Raw genomic sequence first — 18,988 nt, 5'->3', positions numbered from 1 at the left:
TTGAGACTAATAGAAAAGGAATAGGGGACAAAAAGACGACAAAATAAAAGGTAGGGGACAAATCTCGTGGGGAGAGGAGAGAACAGAGAGAGAAGTAGGGGAAAAAGAAGTAGAATTAGATAAAGAGGGAATAGGGAGAACATAAATCAAGAAAGAGAAGATGAAGAAGAATAGAAATTGAGAGGGAGAGAGAGTAAGTCACACTGCAAGTGGGGAGCAGTCCCTGTTTTCATTCATTAATTCTTCAATCCATTGATTGTATTTATACATTCCTTAAAACTCAAAATGATAAAAACAAAATAAAAAATAAATAAATAAATAAATAAAAATTAAAAAAAAAAAAAAAAAAAAAGGAGAGAGAGAAATAATTCCCTAAAAAAAACTACTTCTCAAGTAATAACTACTCCCTGGGCAATAACTTCCCAACTCCCATACACCATTAATAACTAACAGTTTGGACAGTAATTAAAAAAAAAAAAAATACAATAAAATAAAACAACTACACATAGGTATATAGAAATATGCATCCACACAAGAGACACCTAACCACAATGCAGTGATACATTGATACATTGTTGTGTTTGTCAGCGTCTCATCTGATATGTCCTAATTCCTTCGATGATATCATCATCAATTGTCCCTGAGTGGGAGAATTAACCTCCTATGAAAAATTGGCTTTGATTTTTCTTTAGAAAATCTAGATTAAGGCATAAGGCATCCTCGGTGATCCATGTGCAATCTGAAATTAGAATCTTATAGGAACCAACACTTCTTACACTTCTTGCATGCCACTCTTTTATGTACTCTTTATAACCTGCTTTGATCCCAAATTAGTGCAAGACATGTTTGGAAAATCTAATACAAGTCTTCATTGTGTTTGAGGCTATATAATGTCCAGTCACCCCCCAGGCAGCAGGATGTATGGTATAGGGCCTCCTATTTCCTCTCACTTAAGTCTCAATTGGGAAATGGCTTATTAGGCGCCATATCACAATTCATTCATTCTCCGGCATAGCTGTTCACAGAACATCCAAGCCATTTGACAATGATCAAATTTACCTTTTCCATTCGAGGAAAACTGTGATAGTACAGGGCATGGGATAATTCCTTTAAAATAAAAGTGCGAAATTGAAACTCTCTAAAGGAATTGGGGGAGAAAAAGACAATAAAAAATGAGGGAGGTAGGATTTTAGGGGGCGGGGGTGAGGAGGGGAAAGAGAGAGGATCGAGTAGGGAGAAAGAAAAGTAGAAGAGGAAAAGGGAGTAGGGACAAGAGAAACCAAGAAAGATGAGAAGAAAAATTGTGGGGAGAGCGAGAGAGAGTCACAATGCAAGCGGGGAGCAATTCCTATTTCTATTCATTAATTCTTTATTCCATTGATTGTCCAAATACAACCTTTTAAAATCCAAAATGAAAAAGGAGAAATAACTCCCTAAAAACTACTTTTCCAGTAATAACTACTCCCTAATAACTGCTTCTCTATTAATAACTCCTTAATAACTCTCTTACAACGTTAATACACAACAGATTGTACACTAACTAAAATAAAAATACAACAAAATTAAACAAGCTACACATAAGTAAATAGAAATATGCATCCACACAAGAGACATCTAGCCACAATGTAGTGATATGTTGTTGTGTTCGTCAATGTCTCCTCTGATATGTCCTAATTCCTTGGATGATGTCCTCATCACAATCACATTGAACTAACGGTTTCATTCACAGGATGAAAGTATCTATTGTATAACCATAATGAATCGGCTTCTATAGCATATCCATCTTGATTTCGATGCCAGCCAAAGTAAGCATGGGTCCGGTTCTTAATAGAAAAAATACCATGACCATAACTGGCTTCACGAAATGCGGAATACTGAGGCTGTGGCTCTGTCATGCTGCAGAGTTTTAAGGAATAAAATTAGAACAATATTGATGATTTATATACCATGAATAAAATGAAGCTCTGGGATAAAAAGAACAAAGCAAACGTAAACCATCACACCTATTTTAAACAAGTTGAACTACATTCTTACATGGTCGTTAGGCCTTCAATATTCCCTCCATCACCAATTGTTATGTATACAGGTGCATTTGGATCACTTATAGGTGTGCATAGACCATTTGTAATGTTGTATGCAATGTTTGATACACGTTCCTGTAATGAATATTAACCAATGTTCAAAAAAGAACTCTAATTCCATGACAATCTCTTCCTCTTACAAAAGAAAAAGGATATAGCGTAGTTGAAGTATTGTACAAGAGCTTATTCTAACAACCAATAATTTTCTCAATACATTTTGTTAGATTTCACAATTGGAGTCTTTTTTTCCTTTTTATTTCCTTCTTAATACAATCTTGGACTATAACTACTCACAGGAACCTAAAGAATAAAAACATTAGAAAAGACATTGTAGACGCAGGAAGTATGTTACGGAATTTGATACTTCAATTTTGGAGCTTCTATATATGTAGCAGCAAGAAACAATATGAAGTTATATTTTTAATTTTACAAAAATTTGTGTTGGATTTGTGTGTGTTCATCAAACATAGATAGTTTAAATTCAATTAGTTCTTACCATATTTTGTGTAATTGTATATTCCCTAAGGTTAGGGCTTTAAATTGTTTACAACAAGTGACTGAACCAGTTATTCAGTTCATATGATTGTTACATTGTATATTTCTAGTGAATGATATTCCAGAAATATAATTGTAAGTACTCATTTATTATGTGTAACAACCTTGAACATTTTCAGAGTTTTGCATGGAATGTCATATGATGTTATTTAGTGATAAGATTCTCATCATTGGTACTCGGGTCTCCATACCTGAGAGGTCTTCACCATTGCAGTTGGACCTTGTGCATTTTGGTGCAGAAAAGGTTGATTCCAATACTGGCTAATTATAGGTGCATTAGATTCACATCGTTCATTTGTGAATAGAGACTCTCAATATAGAATCCACTTACCGTATAGGGAGAATATCAAGTGGAAAATCCTTGATTGTGATTGAACTAAATTCTGAGTTCGGTGGCAATTTTTTAAAGTGTTTATAAGTAGTCTTAAATATTATTATCATTTAAATAATTATATTTAATAAAATTTATGAAAGTATTATATCCAATTCACAGTCAAGATCTGTTGAGAGCAAAATTGGGGAGAATGCAGGAGTGATCTAATTGATCGCCCAAGCCCTTTATTTATAATAAGCAAAGTAGAGTCATAACAGGAGTACAAGTCCTAACCATATGAGGAGTACAAGTCCTAACGCAAACAGGAGTACAGGTCATAACTCAATTACAACTATACCCTCCCCCATCTAGCAGCACCACTCTAAATAGGGTCAATGGAGGGGGGAAATCCCCATTGTGCCCCTGCGGCACACTTATTCTAACAAGATCCCCTAATAGTATGTTTCCAACAGATTAGGATTATAGACGGTGTAGTATTCCATGCTCATTGACCTGTAGAATGATATTGTGAAGTCAGACTAGGAGGTATATACTTTACCAATTTGTGGGCTCTCTATTACTAGTTTACCATCCTTTTAGGTCTAGGTTGTGTAATAAGCTGTTAAAGTATCTACATGGACCCTTTGTACCGTGGGGGTACAGAGGGCACATGTGTGTGTGGCTCGGTAGGGCGCCTTGGCTACCACGATTTTCCATTGCCTATTAGTATAGGATTTTATTCCCATTACTCGTTTTTCCTACCTAATTTGTCTTGTTTCTAATTGGAGTAGATATCTATATTCTAGGTTCCTTTTGGTTGTATTTGCTTTAGTTATAAATAATAAAGTCAAGGGAGACTGCTAGTTATGATTCTGTGAACTAGCAGTCGCAGTTCTCTTCTTCTTCTTCACCATTGGTGATTGCTGGTTGTTAGTCTAAGGTATTGTTACATGGTATTAGAGCACTAAATTACTTGTCATCTCCTCTTCATTCGATCTCTGTTTTGATAGTCCATTACAGGACTGTAGTCAATCATGGTTGCAGCTACCTATGCTGCCTATCTACAAGATTTTTCCCTGGTTAATGATGATATGGACAACTAGGGCGCTCATCTACTGCTACTTTTGCCTTGATGAAGTTTTCTGCATCTGAAAATCAGGTTTCTTCATATGATGGTTGTGATTCCAAATTCTGGAATTTTTCCTACAAGTTATTGAGGTTGCTATTACCTCCTATTCTGCCAGCTGATGTTTATGAGTTTTTGAGGTTTGATTGCACCCACCTAGAGGAAGGCTTGATCCTTCTTTCAGCATCTTCAGATGGCCTGATTTTGTGCTGCTGCTTTCTCTCCTGTACTTGCGGCTGCTCTGTTTTCTGGGATTTTTTCTGCTCCAAAGTTTCTCCAATAACTTCTGCCCATGTTCTCTAATCAGACTCGAGTTTTGGGGTTTCATTCCCCTCATCAGGTGCTTCCCTCGATCCTACTTTGAGCCTATTTCTGTTTTTTTCTTTTTAACCTAAAATCCCCAGCTTGTTGCTGCCGCAAGGGCCATATTTGTGAGTTTTTCTGCTGCCAGCTATTGTGACTTCTACAGATCAGTGTCTCTTGCTCCTCTTGAGTTACTTCCTTATTGTTATCTTACTCTCAACTTATTTGGTTGAGTTTCTACTGCTCTTGCTGCGGTAATGGCTAAACCAAAATCCCCCACTGATAATGTTTAAATCCAGGTAACTACTATCAAGCTTTCCGGAGTCTCTAACTATCTACTGTGGGCCCAGACTGTATAAGCTTATATTCATGCTAAGGGAAAGCTTCAATACATTATTGATGATCCTCCCAAAATTGATCCTAAGGATCCTAGTATCCTACCACTAAAACTGCTTATAACGATTGGATGCGTGAGAACTCCATTGTTAAAATGTGGTTGTGGAACAGTGTTGAAACTTCTATTACTTCCAATGTCCTGTTCCACGCTCTTGCCAAGCGGGTTCGGAAAGATTTGCAGGAGAGTTTCTCATAGGAGAAAAATAGTTCTCATACTTGTAAGAACAGATGTTCAACTTCAAGCAGGGTGACAAAACTCTTAGAATTTTAGTGAGTATAAAGGCATTCTTGAAGAACTTCATATACATCAGCCTTTTACCACTAATCGGAATCAATTGAAGCAACAACATGCTGAGTTCCACATGGAAAAATTCTTGGTTGGACTTCATTCTAATTATTATCTGTTAAAGGTCAACTTCTTACTGGCAAGAAGGTGCCCTCGCTCAATGAGGTCTTCTCCCATCTTCATCGTTTGGTCACTCCATCCAAGCTTGACACTTCTACTAAAGATGACTCTTCCTTTGTTGCTGGTCGTGGTTCTGGAAAGGACTGTGGTCATGGCTCTTATGGACGTGGTACAGGAGAACAGCCAGTTGACAAGTCATCTCGTCAATACAACTATTGTGGTAAAGCAAATCACACTGTTGAAACATGTTGGACAAAACATGGCCGGCCGGAGTGGGCTAATGAATTAGCCAATACTGCTGCTACTGATCCTCCTAGTGAGCATGGTACCTCTGGAGACACCACCTTTGCATTTGGACCAGGAGCTTCTTCCACTGGACTTGAGTCTCGTGATGACTCTAATCAACTACTTAAGCGTCTCCTACAGCTTGAGTCTGCATTAGCCTCCACTTCCACTGCCATTTTAGCCCACACAAGTATCTCTGCTCTTCTTACCTCTACTTCTCCCACGCCATGGATCATTGATTCTGGCGCTCCTGCCATATGACGGGTAAGTTCAACTTGTTTTCTTCCATTTCTAAAGTTTCTAACTTCTCCTGTTATTCTTGCTGATGGTGCCTCTACTTAAGTGACAGGTCATGGTGTGGTCTCTCCCACCTCATCTATGAATCTGTCTCTTGCTCTTTATGTTCCCAAGTTGCCCTTAAGCCTTCTATTTGTTAGTCGACTTACTAAATCTCTTAATTTTTCTATGACCTTTTTCCCATCTTATGTCTTTCAGGATCTTTAGACCAGAAGGACAATTGGTGGAGGGCTTGAGAGGACTGGCTTATATTATTTGGATGGCACTAGTCCGTCTACTGCTGCTGCTACAACTACTAGTGGATCTCCTCTTCATTGGCACTTTCGTCTTGGTCATCCCTCATCATCTAAACTTAAGTTGATGGTCTCAAGTTGTCAGTCTCCTTCTCGTCTTGAGTGAGGATGTGAACTCAGGAAACATCATCACACTACATTTCCTGCTCGTAGTGTGACTCGTAGTTCCTCTTTTTTTTTCGTTAGTTCATTCAGATATTTGGAGTCCCTGTCAGGCTAGTAATAGATTTTATTTTTCTTATTTAGCTAGTTTTGTTGATGATCATTCTCGCTTGACTTGGATCTATTTGTTAAAGGAATGGTCACAATTTTCTCTCTATGTTCAAAAACTTTTATCATGAAATAAAAACTCAGTTTGATGTTTCCATTAAAATTTTTCGGACAATGCACTTGAATATACTTGGCAAGAAATCTCTAAGTTTTGTTTATCTCATGGCATGATTCATCAAACCAGTTGCTCATATACTCCTCAACAAAATGGAGTCATTGAGCGGAAAAATAGACACTTGTTGGAAGTTGCACGGTCCATTATGATTCACATGCATGTTCGTAAACAATTTTAGTGTGATGCAATTCTTACTGCCTATGATCTCATTAATCGCATGCCCTCGTCTGTATTGGATAATCATACCCCATTTTCGGTTTTTTACCCCATGAATCTTTGTTTAGTCTTCATCCTCGCATTTTTTGTTGTGTGTGCTTTGTTCATATTTTACAACCCCAAGTTGATAAATTATCTCCTCGGGCTATTAAATGTTTATTTCTTGGTTATTCTCAAACTCAAAAAGGGTATAAATGTTATGACCCTATTTCTCATCGGTGATTTGTCAATGTTGATGTTACTTTCTTTGAAAGTACTACTTATTATTCGACTTCTTTTCCCTCTCTAACTGTGCCTGCAGCTCCTACTCCTAAACCACCTCTCCCGGTTCCTATCAATGAGCCTACTCTTTTGGGTCCTGCTCCTCCTCTACAAGGGAATCAGCAGCGTCGGCAAACTGTGTTGCCATCCTCCACCACTGATTCTGCTCTGCCCACCAACCAGCCTGATCTTGGTACTGTGGGTCCTTCTGACTAACCCAATTTTTTTATTTTTCCTTGTCCACTAATTTTGTTCCTAAGTCTCATCATGAGGCCTTGTCACACCCTAGGTGGAAAGTGTTTATGGAAACGGAAATGGATGCATTGTTATCTTGTCATACATGGACTCTTCCGGATTTACCTCCAGGTAAGGATCTTATGTATTGTCGATGGGCATACACTACTAAATATAATCTTGATGGTCCTGTTGAGTGTCTTAAAGTGCGTTGGTAGCCAAAGGAGATACTCAAACCTATAGTGTGGACTACTTTGAAACCTTCTCTCCGGTGGCACGGTTAAACTCTGTTCGAGTTCTTATCTATCTCATTGTCAACTTGATTGGCCTCTTTATCAAATAAAAATAAAAAATGCTTTTCTATAAGGATCTTCAAGAAGAGGTTTATATAGAGCAACCTCCAAGATATGTCGCTTAGGGGGAGAATTCTGATAGAGTATACAAACTTCATACGGCCATCTATGAGTTGAAGCAGTCACCATGTGCGTGTTCTGACAAATTTAGTTATATTGTTCTTCGTTATGGGTTATCACAGTGCTACTTAGATCACTCAATGTTTGTTCAACATCAAAAGTCGAAGATTATTGTTCTTGTTGTTTATTGTAATTACCTTTATTCCGCATTTCTTTCTTGCAATCACTCTTGGGATTCAAAGTAATTGAAAAGGATTTAAAATTTCATATAAATCTTGGTGTTGTGTGATTGTAATTACCTTTATTCCGCATTTCTTTCTTGCAATCACACTTGGGATTCAAAGTAATCGAAAAGGATTTAAAATTTCATACACCCCCCTCTAGGTTATTTCATACACTATATCTAACAGCTAGTGGACCGGACATTACGTTCAGTGTATGTACATGTACTCGATTTCAAGCTAATCCTAAGAAATCGCACCTCACAGCTGTTAAAAGAATGTTTAAATATTTGAAAAGCACATCTGATGTCGGATTATGGTATCCCAAAAAGCAACCTTTGGACTTATATTACCTTCATTAGCATTTCTAGATGAAGGATTTGGGTTCCCTCCTATATTTTCTTGGCATTGAAGTTCTTCAAAGTGATAAAGGGATTAGCTTATCCCGAACGAAATATGTTTTTGATCTTTTGTTTAATTACGGGGCTACTGTCTTCCAAACCAGTCGATACCCCTATGAATCCCCATCAAAAGTTTGGGGCTACTGATGGTAAGGACTTTGAAGACAAACACCGATATAGGAAATTAGTGGGAAAACTTATTTACCTCACTGTAACTAGATCGGACATATCATTTATTGTTAGTGGTTAGTCAGTACATGCAATCTCTAAAGAAGATACATTGGGACACAATCTATCGTATCTTGAAGTTTTTGAAAGGAGCTCTAGGAAAGGGCCTCGTTTATCATCCCCATCATAGTGTTAATTTGGTTGGCTTCTTTGATGTTGATTGGGCTAGTGCTGATGGTAACAGGAGATCAACCACCAGTTATTACACATTTGTTTGAACTTGGTGAAGTAAGAAGCAATCTATTGTTGCAGGTCTAGTCCAGAAGCTAAGTATCAAGCCATGGCTCATACTGCAGCTAAGTAGATGTGGTTAAAGTCATTGCTTAATGAGTTGGGGTTTCCAATCACTCAACCCATGAAGATGTTTTGTGATAATCATATGGCTATTTATATTACAAATAATCCTGCGTTTTACGAGAGAACTAAGCACATTGAAGTGGATTACCATTTTGTGCGTAATGTTGTTATGAAGAAGTTGATCATCACTCCATTTGTTGCTTCCGCTAACAAACTTTGAGATATGTTTATCAAACCTTGTTTGGTCCTATGTTCAAAAAAGGATGTTCCAAGCTAGGCATGGGTGATCTATATGCTCCAGCTTGAGGGGGAGTGCTAAAGTAGCTACATGGACTCTTTGTACGGTGGGGGTACAAAGGACACATATGCGTGTGGGTCGGTGGGGTGCCTTGGCTCCCACGATTTTCCTTTGCCTATCAGTATAGGATTTTATTCCTTTTACTTGTTTTCCTACCTATTTTGTCTTGTTTCCAATTGGGGTAGATCTTTATATTCTAGTTTCCTATTTTGTTATATTTGCTTAGTTATAAATAATAAAGGCAAGGGAGACTGCTAGTTACGATTCTGTGAACCAGCAGTCACAGTTCCATGGTGATCGTTGGTTGTTACTCTAAGGTACTATTACATAAGTAAACTAAGTTTATTTATCACTTAAGTTCCAATACTTTTGATAAATAAAAGAAAAAATGAAAAAAGCCTAGCAGGATCACCCAATAGGATCCCTCCACTTGGCTTAAGGGTCTCACTCATGATTAGGGTCCCTCATCTATGATGCTAAGGTGAAGGAGAAAAGATATCGATTGAAAGAAATTTTGAGTTTTGAACTTATCTCTTTCTCAACTTCTCCTAAGACCATGATTGTGAACCCTAACCTCTATTGTTGAAGAAGGGAGACCTAGACTACCAAGTGGAGACACCTACACAAATTGCTGAAATCCTTAGAGGTGTTGTGCTTGTGACACTGATAAGTCAAACCCTTTTTTGTTTATTTCGAATACCCTAATGCATCCAATGATCAAGTCCTGTGGCCAAATTTTGATTTGGCATTCTCCCATCCCCAACACTTTGGAAATCCTTAGCAAATGCTAATTTTCCCCGGCTAAAATTTTAAATCTTACCAACACTACAAAATAGACATGTTCAAACGAAGTAACATAATGAGAAAGGACAGTAACTTACAGATCTTTCATATGCATGAACATGGCCAGCAAATACGACATCAACTTTGTATTTTACAAACCATGGTTCAAATACTACTCTCATAGCTTCTCCTTCCATATAGGCACCGTAGTAGCTGTTATACAATGGTGAATGCATAAGGATGATCAACCATGGTGTCTCACTTCTATTCACTTTAGGTAGCTCTTGTTGAAGCCAAGAGTATTGAGAACTGTACGGTCCTGAAAGTAGAAGATAACTAGATTTATCACGAAATAATCTAGCCTATTTAAATTAATCTAACCCAATTGTTACATCTAACATGATTTTTTTATTAAGAGCATTTAATATGCATAAGATCAAGCTATATTCATAAATTAGAACAAAAAGAGTCAACCTTATAACTTCTATGATGCTCAAAAATTGTGACTGGCCCTTTACAATGCAGAATATTATACATTTTAGTTAAGCAATTTAGCAGATTGTTCAACCTTACCAAATGCTGAATATGAAGCAAGGACAATGATATATGCTGAAGCTCGTTTGATTGAGTACCAAAATTGTGAAATACTATATGAAGAATGATATGGCACATGAAATCGATTTGTATAGGGCTTATAAGCCACAAATTCACCCTACAATAAATAAAATCAGCATTGTTAGCTTATACATATGTTCTAGTTATTGTTTATAATTGCAAAAATAAAAACCAATATATGAATAGTATCAAATAGAATCAACGGTAACATTGAAGTAGTGTTCATCATTCAAAGTTCCATTGTTTTCCTTTTCACATAGATTTCTTAGACATATTCCAACATGGATGAAAACAATTAGTTGAGAATCAGAGATTTAGAGAATGATTTGACTTATCAGTACTCAGTAATGACAGAGGTCTTTCTTATTTATAAGAAAATTACAATAAATCAAATAAGGGAAGTAAGATACCGCTGACTAAGCATCCCTATCTACAAGATACGCTGACTAAGCGTCCCTATCTAAAAGATTTACTACAGTAAATGGTAAATAATAAAACTTAACCAAGGTAAGAATAAAATTAACTACTGTCCTCTCAACACTCCACCTCAAGTTGGTGCAAATATATCATACATGCCCAACTTGGAGACGAGAGGATGAAATGCCTTACAGTGAACAGCCTTGGTAAACACAACAACTAACTAATTTGCAATACTAACAAAGGGAATGCAAACAGTCCCTTAGTCAAGCTTCTCTTTGATGAAATGTCTATCAATCTCAATATGCTTGGTCCTATCATGTTGAACGTGGTTGTGAGTGATGCTGATGGCTGCCTTGTTATCACAATACAGACGCATAGGACCTTCAACATTAACTCGGAGATCACTCAGTAGGCTCTTAAGCCAAACCAGCTCACAAATCCCTTGGGCCATTACGCGATACTCAACTTCAGCAGTATACCGAGATACTACGAATTGTTTCTTGCTACGCCAAGTAACAAGGTTCCCTCCAAGGAAAGTACAACACCCAGAGGTATATCGCCAATTGTCAATAGATCCAGCCCAGTCAGCATTAGTAAAGGCCTAAATCTTCAAGTGCCCCTGATTAGAATACAAAATACCTTTTCCAGGAGCGGAGCTCAAGTACCGTAGGATCCGGTACACAGCATCAAGGTGAGGTATCCTGGGATCATGAAAAAAACAGTAATACACATAGCATAAGCAATATCAGGCCTGGTGTAAGACAAGTAGATCAGACGGCCAATAAGTCTCTGGTACTGCTCTTTATCAACAGAGTCACCCATTTCACTACTCAGCTGATGATTAACCTCCATAGGAGCATCCACAAGCTTGCACCCAAGCATACCTGTCTCACTAAGGAGATCCAAAACATACTTCCTTTCGGAAGATACCTCTATTAGATCTAGCCACTTCAATCCCAAGGAAATACCGAAGGGGTCCAAGGTCCTTAGTCTCGAACTCTACCGCTAGTAAGGCCTTAAGGATCTCCTCATCATTATTACTAGTATTCACAATATCGTCAACGTACACAATCAGAGCAATGACCTGATAACCTTTCGCTTTTGTGAACAAGGTGTGATCAGCTTGACTCTATCTATATCCAAAGCTTATCATAGCTTTCATAAACCGGCCAAACCATGCCATAGGAGACTGTTTGAGACCGTACAACATCTTCTTCAACTTGCAAACACGTCCGGCACTGGAAGGAGTGGCAAAGCCAAAAGGAACATCCATATAAATTTCCTCTTCAAGATCTCCATTCAAGAATGCATTCTTGACATCCGGTTGTTGGAGATTCCATCCCAGATTTGCAGCAACAGATAGCAATGCCAGAGATAATTTCCTCCAATGAAGGGGAGATTGGAAATTATTTTCTTGTGATGATCTTGCTTATGAGATTATTTGTGCTGCTCATCCTTCGAGATGCTGATTATTGGGCATTGTCTGTCCATGTGTCATGCTACTCGTGAGGGGGAGATTGGAGTTATTATCTACTTGATAGTCGGTACCTTGACGATGCTACTTGATAGCCGGCACCTTGATGTTGCTACTTAACACTTGGTACCCTGATATTGTTACTTGATACTCGACACCTTGATGCTGCTACTTAATACTTGGCACCTTAATGCTGCTACTTGATACTCGGGCACCCTGATGCCGCTACTAAATACTCGGCACCTTGATGCTACTTGATACTTAGCAACCTGATGTTGCTACTTGGTCCCCGAAAACCTGATGCTGCTACATGCTTACCCCGGCAACCTGATGTTGCTACTTGCTTACCTACTATCTACCTTCCTCGGGAAAAGCCTTTGATGCTATTGGCTTTATGATGTGTATGATTGGAGTATTCTTTATGCTCTCTGAAGTCTACCACTACTACTCAAGACCAGTTTTACGTTTAATTTTCTATTCTTGTTGGTCCAAGCTGGAGGTTTCCTTTTGATAAATATATACTTCAGCTTGAGGGGGAGTGCTAAGATATATAAACCACGATAGGGGGAGTGTCCTTATTGTGATGGAGTTTTACTTCCTTGCTTTAGTTTATTTCTTTCCCTAGTTAGGATAGATCTCTACTTACTAATTAGGATAGACTTCTTATTTTATCTTGCTTGTGGCATAAGGACTTTGTTTCCTAGTTTGATTGTACTACTTTGGGTGTTAATAAATACTGGTGATAGGGGGACTGCAAGGACTCTCTCTCTCTCTCTCTCTCTCTCTCTCTCTCTCTCTCTCTCTCTCTCTATTATAGTTATTGGTTACAGATCCTTGTTGGTTACAACTTCCCCTATCATGGTACATATCTTGACAGTTGTACCTAGGTCTTTACCTAGAATTGTTCATGTTTAGGGATATAATTGGCGTTTTGTTAATGTGGTCATCTTGTGATCTATAAAATGTTGATTCAAGAGACAAATGTGATTGTACATACATGTGCACATTGAAATGGATCAGACAAGAATCTCGAATGGATTCATCGCAATTGTTTGAAGAACAAGATTTCATTGATAGATTATGATTGGTCCCTAGACTTGAGAGTTCCCTATCGTTGCATTAAGACATTATGGATTTTGGTTTACCAAAAGTTGATGTATCCTAACTATATATTGGTGCGTTGAATTTCTCTATGAATGAAAGAGATGTTCGAAAAGGAATCCACTTCCATTAAGGAGAATATCAAAGAGAGATATATCTAAAAATAATTGGATGGAATCCAGATCTGGTGGACGTTTTGTAAATTGTTTAAAAAAAATTAAAATATGAATTAGTATTAATATTTATTATATAAATGGTTTGAAAATATTTGGGTTATCCAATCAATGGTTCAGATTCTCTGTACATGAAATGATTAGTGTTTTGACAGTAATTATTCACATGACCTAAGTTTTGTTACACAATATTGTTAAGTGGAGAGACCCAGGTGTAATCAACTACCACTTTGTGAGATATAAGAGTTAAATATATATATATATATATATATATTGGTACAACAACAACAACAACAACCAAAGCTTTATCCCAACCTAATGGGTTCGGCTACATGGAGGTTCCAAGTAAGGATGAACGCAAGGATCCATGCAAAATGATTGACTAGTTATGGTTGATTATAATAAAGTGCCAGTTGTCTACCTGACGCACAACTATAGATCAAACACAGGCTTATTACGACAGACTATAATAAGGTACCGGCTGTCTACCTAACGTACCAATATAGATCGACCAAGACAAAGCGTCCTACATGCATTATGTCCACCACCAAGACAATCCATCACCCAACCTACTTTTATGAAAGGAGGAATGAGCAAATGGATTCTTGACAGCCCACTAAGTACGAAAAGGTGTTGGTCTTTTCCCTCCTAATTAAATTCCCCTTAAAAAATTTTATATGGATACTTAATTGAGATAAAAGTACAGATCAGCTAGAAACACTTGATTTGGTCCTTTTGCCAAGAACTTAGAAATATTTAAGGTAGGGGAAATGAATATAGACACTAAATACTATGTCAGCACATAGATAGCTGAAAAGCCACATTAAGTAGGGAGGTGATGGATTCCTAGAAGCCTTAAGTGAGAGGTTTCAGTTGCCCACAAAATAACCAGAATAACAGTTAATCAACAGAACCACATTTCAGGGGATTTGTATCAACTTCAAATCAGAAACTCAGTGAAATTCTGGTAGATGGCCAGGGATGTGGAGAAGAACTCCTCCACAAAATATGATTCAGTCTGGTTCTTCGGAAGTATTTTATAGAAAATATGTTTCATTGGTAAATATATTTTATTAAAGATATTATTCAATATTTTATCAAAGGTAGAGATATCCCTATCATTTAATATAAGAATGAGATAAGAGAGATAAGACAGTTTTATTTGGAAACTTGTCTTGGGGTTTCAAATCAATAAAGAAGGGAGAGGAATGGGGTCTCTCTCTCTCTCAAGGATTGTTTTGTATTAGGGATTGTTTATCCCAATTTTGAAGTCTTCCTCCTTCTTCCTTGAGTAGCAGTGTGTCTAGGGTATAGAGTCCTAGAGGTTAGGGAGGGTTCTCCATGTGTTTGCCGATGAGTTCACCTCAAGAGTTTCTTGCGTTGCTTGGTAGTGGAAGAGCTAAGTTCCCTAGGAGGCGTTCCACTTGTGGTGTTCAAGGTAACTATTCTCCCCTTTTCATGTGAAGGAATTTTTAATATCCTATACTCACGTGAAACTTGATCATAGGGGTAATATGATAAGAGAATTAAATTTAATTTTCCACTGCACTGCCCTATATAGGAACTCTCTTTCATTGGTATGCTCTGAATATTTGCATGGTGTATGAGTTCCCAATTTACATGCTCAAGAAGTTAAAAGAACATCCCTATGAAATTAAACAAACTTGTTTCCTTAGACAAGTGATGAAAACCTGATAAACATTCTGATAGAAAATGTTGACTTTGTAGTAGTATGTTAGGGTTTGGATAGGTTTTTGAGTGCTTACAATTTGAGGATCCAAGTCGATCTCATGATTTCCCACTGTCCATATCCAAGGTTGATAAGCAGCACTTCTTTCAATGAACCTGCCCCATGTATCCCACCTAACGTTGTCATGAAATGGATAGTCATCTGCATAAGAGAAGTCACCAACATACAGCACTGTTTGCCCCTTGATCGGGTTCATTTCGTAATGAGTGAGTGTGCTATTTGAATTCAAAGTCTGACCAAGGTCCCCTGCAAATGACGTACTAGACTGTGAGATCCACATGAAAGCAAGTTTGAGCACTAACACATAAAATCAATATTTTGTCACAACTCACAAGGATAAGTTCACTAATAAGTCTTAAGAGTCTTTTTTTTTTTTTCCATGAAATAAAAACATGCATTGAACTAAGGAAGCATAAGGCCTACAATATTATCCATACTTTTTCCCACTACTAGCTTTAATAGCTAAATTGTGAGCTATGCTAATAACCGATCTGTCCATCTTCTTAAGCTAGTCAAAAAGTAATGAGAATAGTTCCCAAGGCCAAGGATCTTCTTCCGGTTGCATTAGCCACTTCACCATTTCTGTTGAGTCCGTCCATATCTCTATGCTTTTGCATCCCAACGATAAGCTCCATTGATTCCCTGTTGGATCCCTCGTGCCTCTGTTTCTTGGACCGTTCCTGCAAACCCAAAATTTATATGGGCTGCAAAAAAATGGTTATTAGATATAACAATTGCTGCCCATCCGGCCTCTTCTGAGTTTGGGTCAAAGCTGCCATCATTAATGATGATGGGGTGGTCCATAGTTGAGAGTTTAGGTAAAATTAGGGAGGGAGGGAAGTGGTTGGGGTTGAGGATTATTGAAGTCATTGGGACAAAAGGACAGATGGAGATCACATTCGCACTGGCTAACCAGATTGAGCAAATGGTGAGGGTTGGGATTAGCATTCCTGAAAATAAAATTATTTCTCAAATTCCAGAGGAAGTAAGATGTGAACGATCCAACAATGAGAATGTGAAATTTATCAGTTTTGGTAATCCTTGGGTTGGTAATTAAGTTTTTAATTTACCCAATAAATTGGGGCCATGAAGGTGTTTCATATGGAAGCCAAAAGTGTCCCACAGCCCAAATTCCTTTTGACAAAATACAAGAGAGGAAGATGTGCCTACCAGTTTCCTCCCCTAAATAGCAAAGCTTACATTTGTCATCCATATTCATGAAATTCTTTAGCCTTGACAGATAAGGGATTCCACCCTTCAGAATCTTCTATTGGAAGAGTTAAAGCTTGGGGTGAGACAAAAAATTCCAAATGGTTTTCCAAACCAAGTTATCAGTGCCAGATTGAGGCACGGACTGGCAATTCAAAAAGGAAGCTGCAGCTTTAGATGAGAATACCGGATTTAGTTGAAGGTGAGAAAACTTGGTCATGATGGGGAGTATAGTGTGGAAGACCAGTAATAGCTTCAGCAATTTGATTCGGGAAAGATATTGAAAATCAGATTTCAGTTCCAATTCCTATTAATTAAAAGGTCTTCAACTTTACAATATAAGGGGTGTGCAGTAACCGATTGACGAATACGAAAACCTTCAAGGTTAGATAACCAAGGGTCTTTACAAATGTTGATGGTTTGGCCATTGCCACCCTCCATAAAATAAGGTTATATAGATCAGGAAAACTTGCCTCTAAGCCGTTCCAAAATCAAGACCCTTTAGCCCAGACAACATCCATACCAAGGATAGAGTGAGAACGGAAATATTTGGCTATCAGGATCCATATCCACAAACAATTAGGTTGAATGAGTAATCACCAAGAAAGTTTTAAGGAGTGCTTTGTTGTGGACAAAGCACTCCCTGATTCTCAAACCACCTGCATGTTTGGATTTGCAAATAGAGGTCCAAGAGATAAGGATAAGGGCCTTCTCAGATATGTTCTCTCCTTTCCAAAAAGTGGCATGTGTAGAGTCGAATTGTTTACATACCATTTTAGGGAAAAGAAAGCAAGACATAAGGTATGTGGGAATGGAACTTAAAACAGACTTAATCAGGATCGTTCCATCTGTTTGGGTGAGGAGATTGCACTTCCAATCAGATAATCTGACTGCAAACTCAGACAAATGATTGAGGCAAGTGCTTTGGATCTAGGAGGGAAACAAGAGGTGCCAAAATATTTGGAATTATTGTCCACTCTTTAACCCCTAGCAAGCGACTAATGGAATTTTTAGGGTTCTCAGGGTTATTGCTCTGAAAAATATACCATATTTTGCTAGATTGATTTGTTGCCCTGAGAGACCTGAAAAAGAGAGAAAATGGATTTGAGGGTGGTGACATCTTCAATAGTAGCTCAACAAAAAAAGGAGGGTATCATCAGCGAATAGAAGATGAATGATTTCAGGAGCATTTCGAGTGATTTAATACCCTTAAAAATATTTAGGTCACGACAAACTTGGAGGAGACGAGATAGGCATTCCATCGCAGTAATAAATATGTAAGGGCTCAGTCGGCATCCTTAAGATGGTTCAATCTATTTGAAGATGCTCCCCTCTAATTTGATAGAGAAGGAACAGGTGAAAAGTTTACATATAATGTCACACCAATGATGATTATAGCCAAGAAAGTCGCAGATTTCCCTGATAAAAACCACTCAAGCCTATCATAGGCTTTAGACATGTCAAGTTTAAGGGCAAGAAAGCCCACCTTACCATTTTTACTTTCTGTGCAAACAATGAAGACATATGCGCAATGATGACATTATCAGAAATACGACACCCTTTAACAAAGGAGGCCTGATAAGGTGAGATATTATTATTGAGGTGAGGTTTCAGCCTGTTAACTACTATTTTAGATAGCAGTCTGTGTTGCACAGACTGATAGGTCTGAAATCTTCCACAGAAGAAGCATTGTCCTTTTTGGGAATGAGGGTGAGGAGGGTGGGTGTGGTCTACACCCAAAAGTAAAGTATGTGGTGGTGGCAAAAAAATTGCAAACAAACCTGGATGAGATCAGATTTGATAGTGTTCCAGCATTGATGATGGAAGCTTGCCAGTAAACCATCAATTCCCTGTGCTTTTTAAGCACCAAGACTAAATACAGCACTTTTAATCTCATCCTCAAAATGGATACTAGACAAGGCTGTGTTATCCAAGGATGATAAAACGGGTTCAACACACGCTTTCCACAAAATTAGGAACTAAGAGGATTGGGTTGTAGTGAAAATGACATGAAAATATTAGCAAATTGCAATTTCGGGAGTATCATAGATCCTAGTTCCATCCTCAACAACCAAATGGAGAATTCATTGAGATCTAAGGTTTGCACTTGGCCATTGAGTAATAGATTTGGTGTTTCTATCACCCCTCCAAAATGTACAAATGTCTAGAGTTGCATCTAGAATATTTTCCTCAGCCTCAAGAAGCATTTTGATTTTGGATTCTAAATCAGAGAGTTTGGCCAAGATGTCATCGGAGGGTTCAAGTGATTCAAGACCATGGAATTGATCAAAGAGGTATCCATTGTTTAAGGAGAACAGCAATTCCATCAAGTTTAATTAAAAAAATTCTCAGTTTCTCACAACTCAAGGAGCGTCATTCAGAGGAGAAAAAAAAATCCAAAATCGGGTGTTCAAGCCAGCCGGCCTGGAAATGAAAGAATTTCTATAGGATTTC

At 37.9% G+C, this 18,988-nt stretch overlaps 1 protein-coding gene across 2 annotated transcripts in view; it reads right to left on the bottom strand.

The window, feature by feature from the left end:
- Positions 1 to 1,349: 1,349 nt before the first annotated feature.
- Positions 1,350 to 18,988, bottom strand: part of LOC122070904 (purple acid phosphatase-like) — a 39,982-nt gene continuing 22,343 nt past the window's right edge. Inside the window, exons 4-8 of one of the 2 annotated variants that reach the window (XM_042635136.1) lie at positions 15,342 to 15,571; positions 10,366 to 10,504; positions 9,891 to 10,111; positions 2,035 to 2,156; positions 1,350 to 1,896 (exon numbers count right to left, since the gene is read on the bottom strand). In XM_042635136.1, coding sequence (XP_042491070.1) covers positions 1,701 to 1,896; positions 2,035 to 2,156; positions 9,891 to 10,111; positions 10,366 to 10,504; positions 15,342 to 15,571 — 908 coding nt within the window. In that variant the 3' untranslated portion in view covers positions 1,350 to 1,700. The remainder of the gene's footprint in view (positions 1,897 to 2,034; positions 2,157 to 9,890; positions 10,112 to 10,365; positions 10,505 to 15,341; positions 15,572 to 18,988) is intronic. The other variant, XM_042635137.1, reaches the window with a different exon arrangement.

Source organism: Macadamia integrifolia, unplaced genomic scaffold (genome assembly GCF_013358625.1).
Source record: "Macadamia integrifolia cultivar HAES 741 unplaced genomic scaffold, SCU_Mint_v3 scaffold_143A, whole genome shotgun sequence".
Lineage (NCBI taxonomy): Eukaryota > Viridiplantae > Streptophyta > Magnoliopsida > Proteales > Proteaceae > Macadamia > Macadamia integrifolia.
Note: the sequence above shows the minus strand (reverse complement) of the source record. Positions and strands in the feature narration are given on the sequence as shown.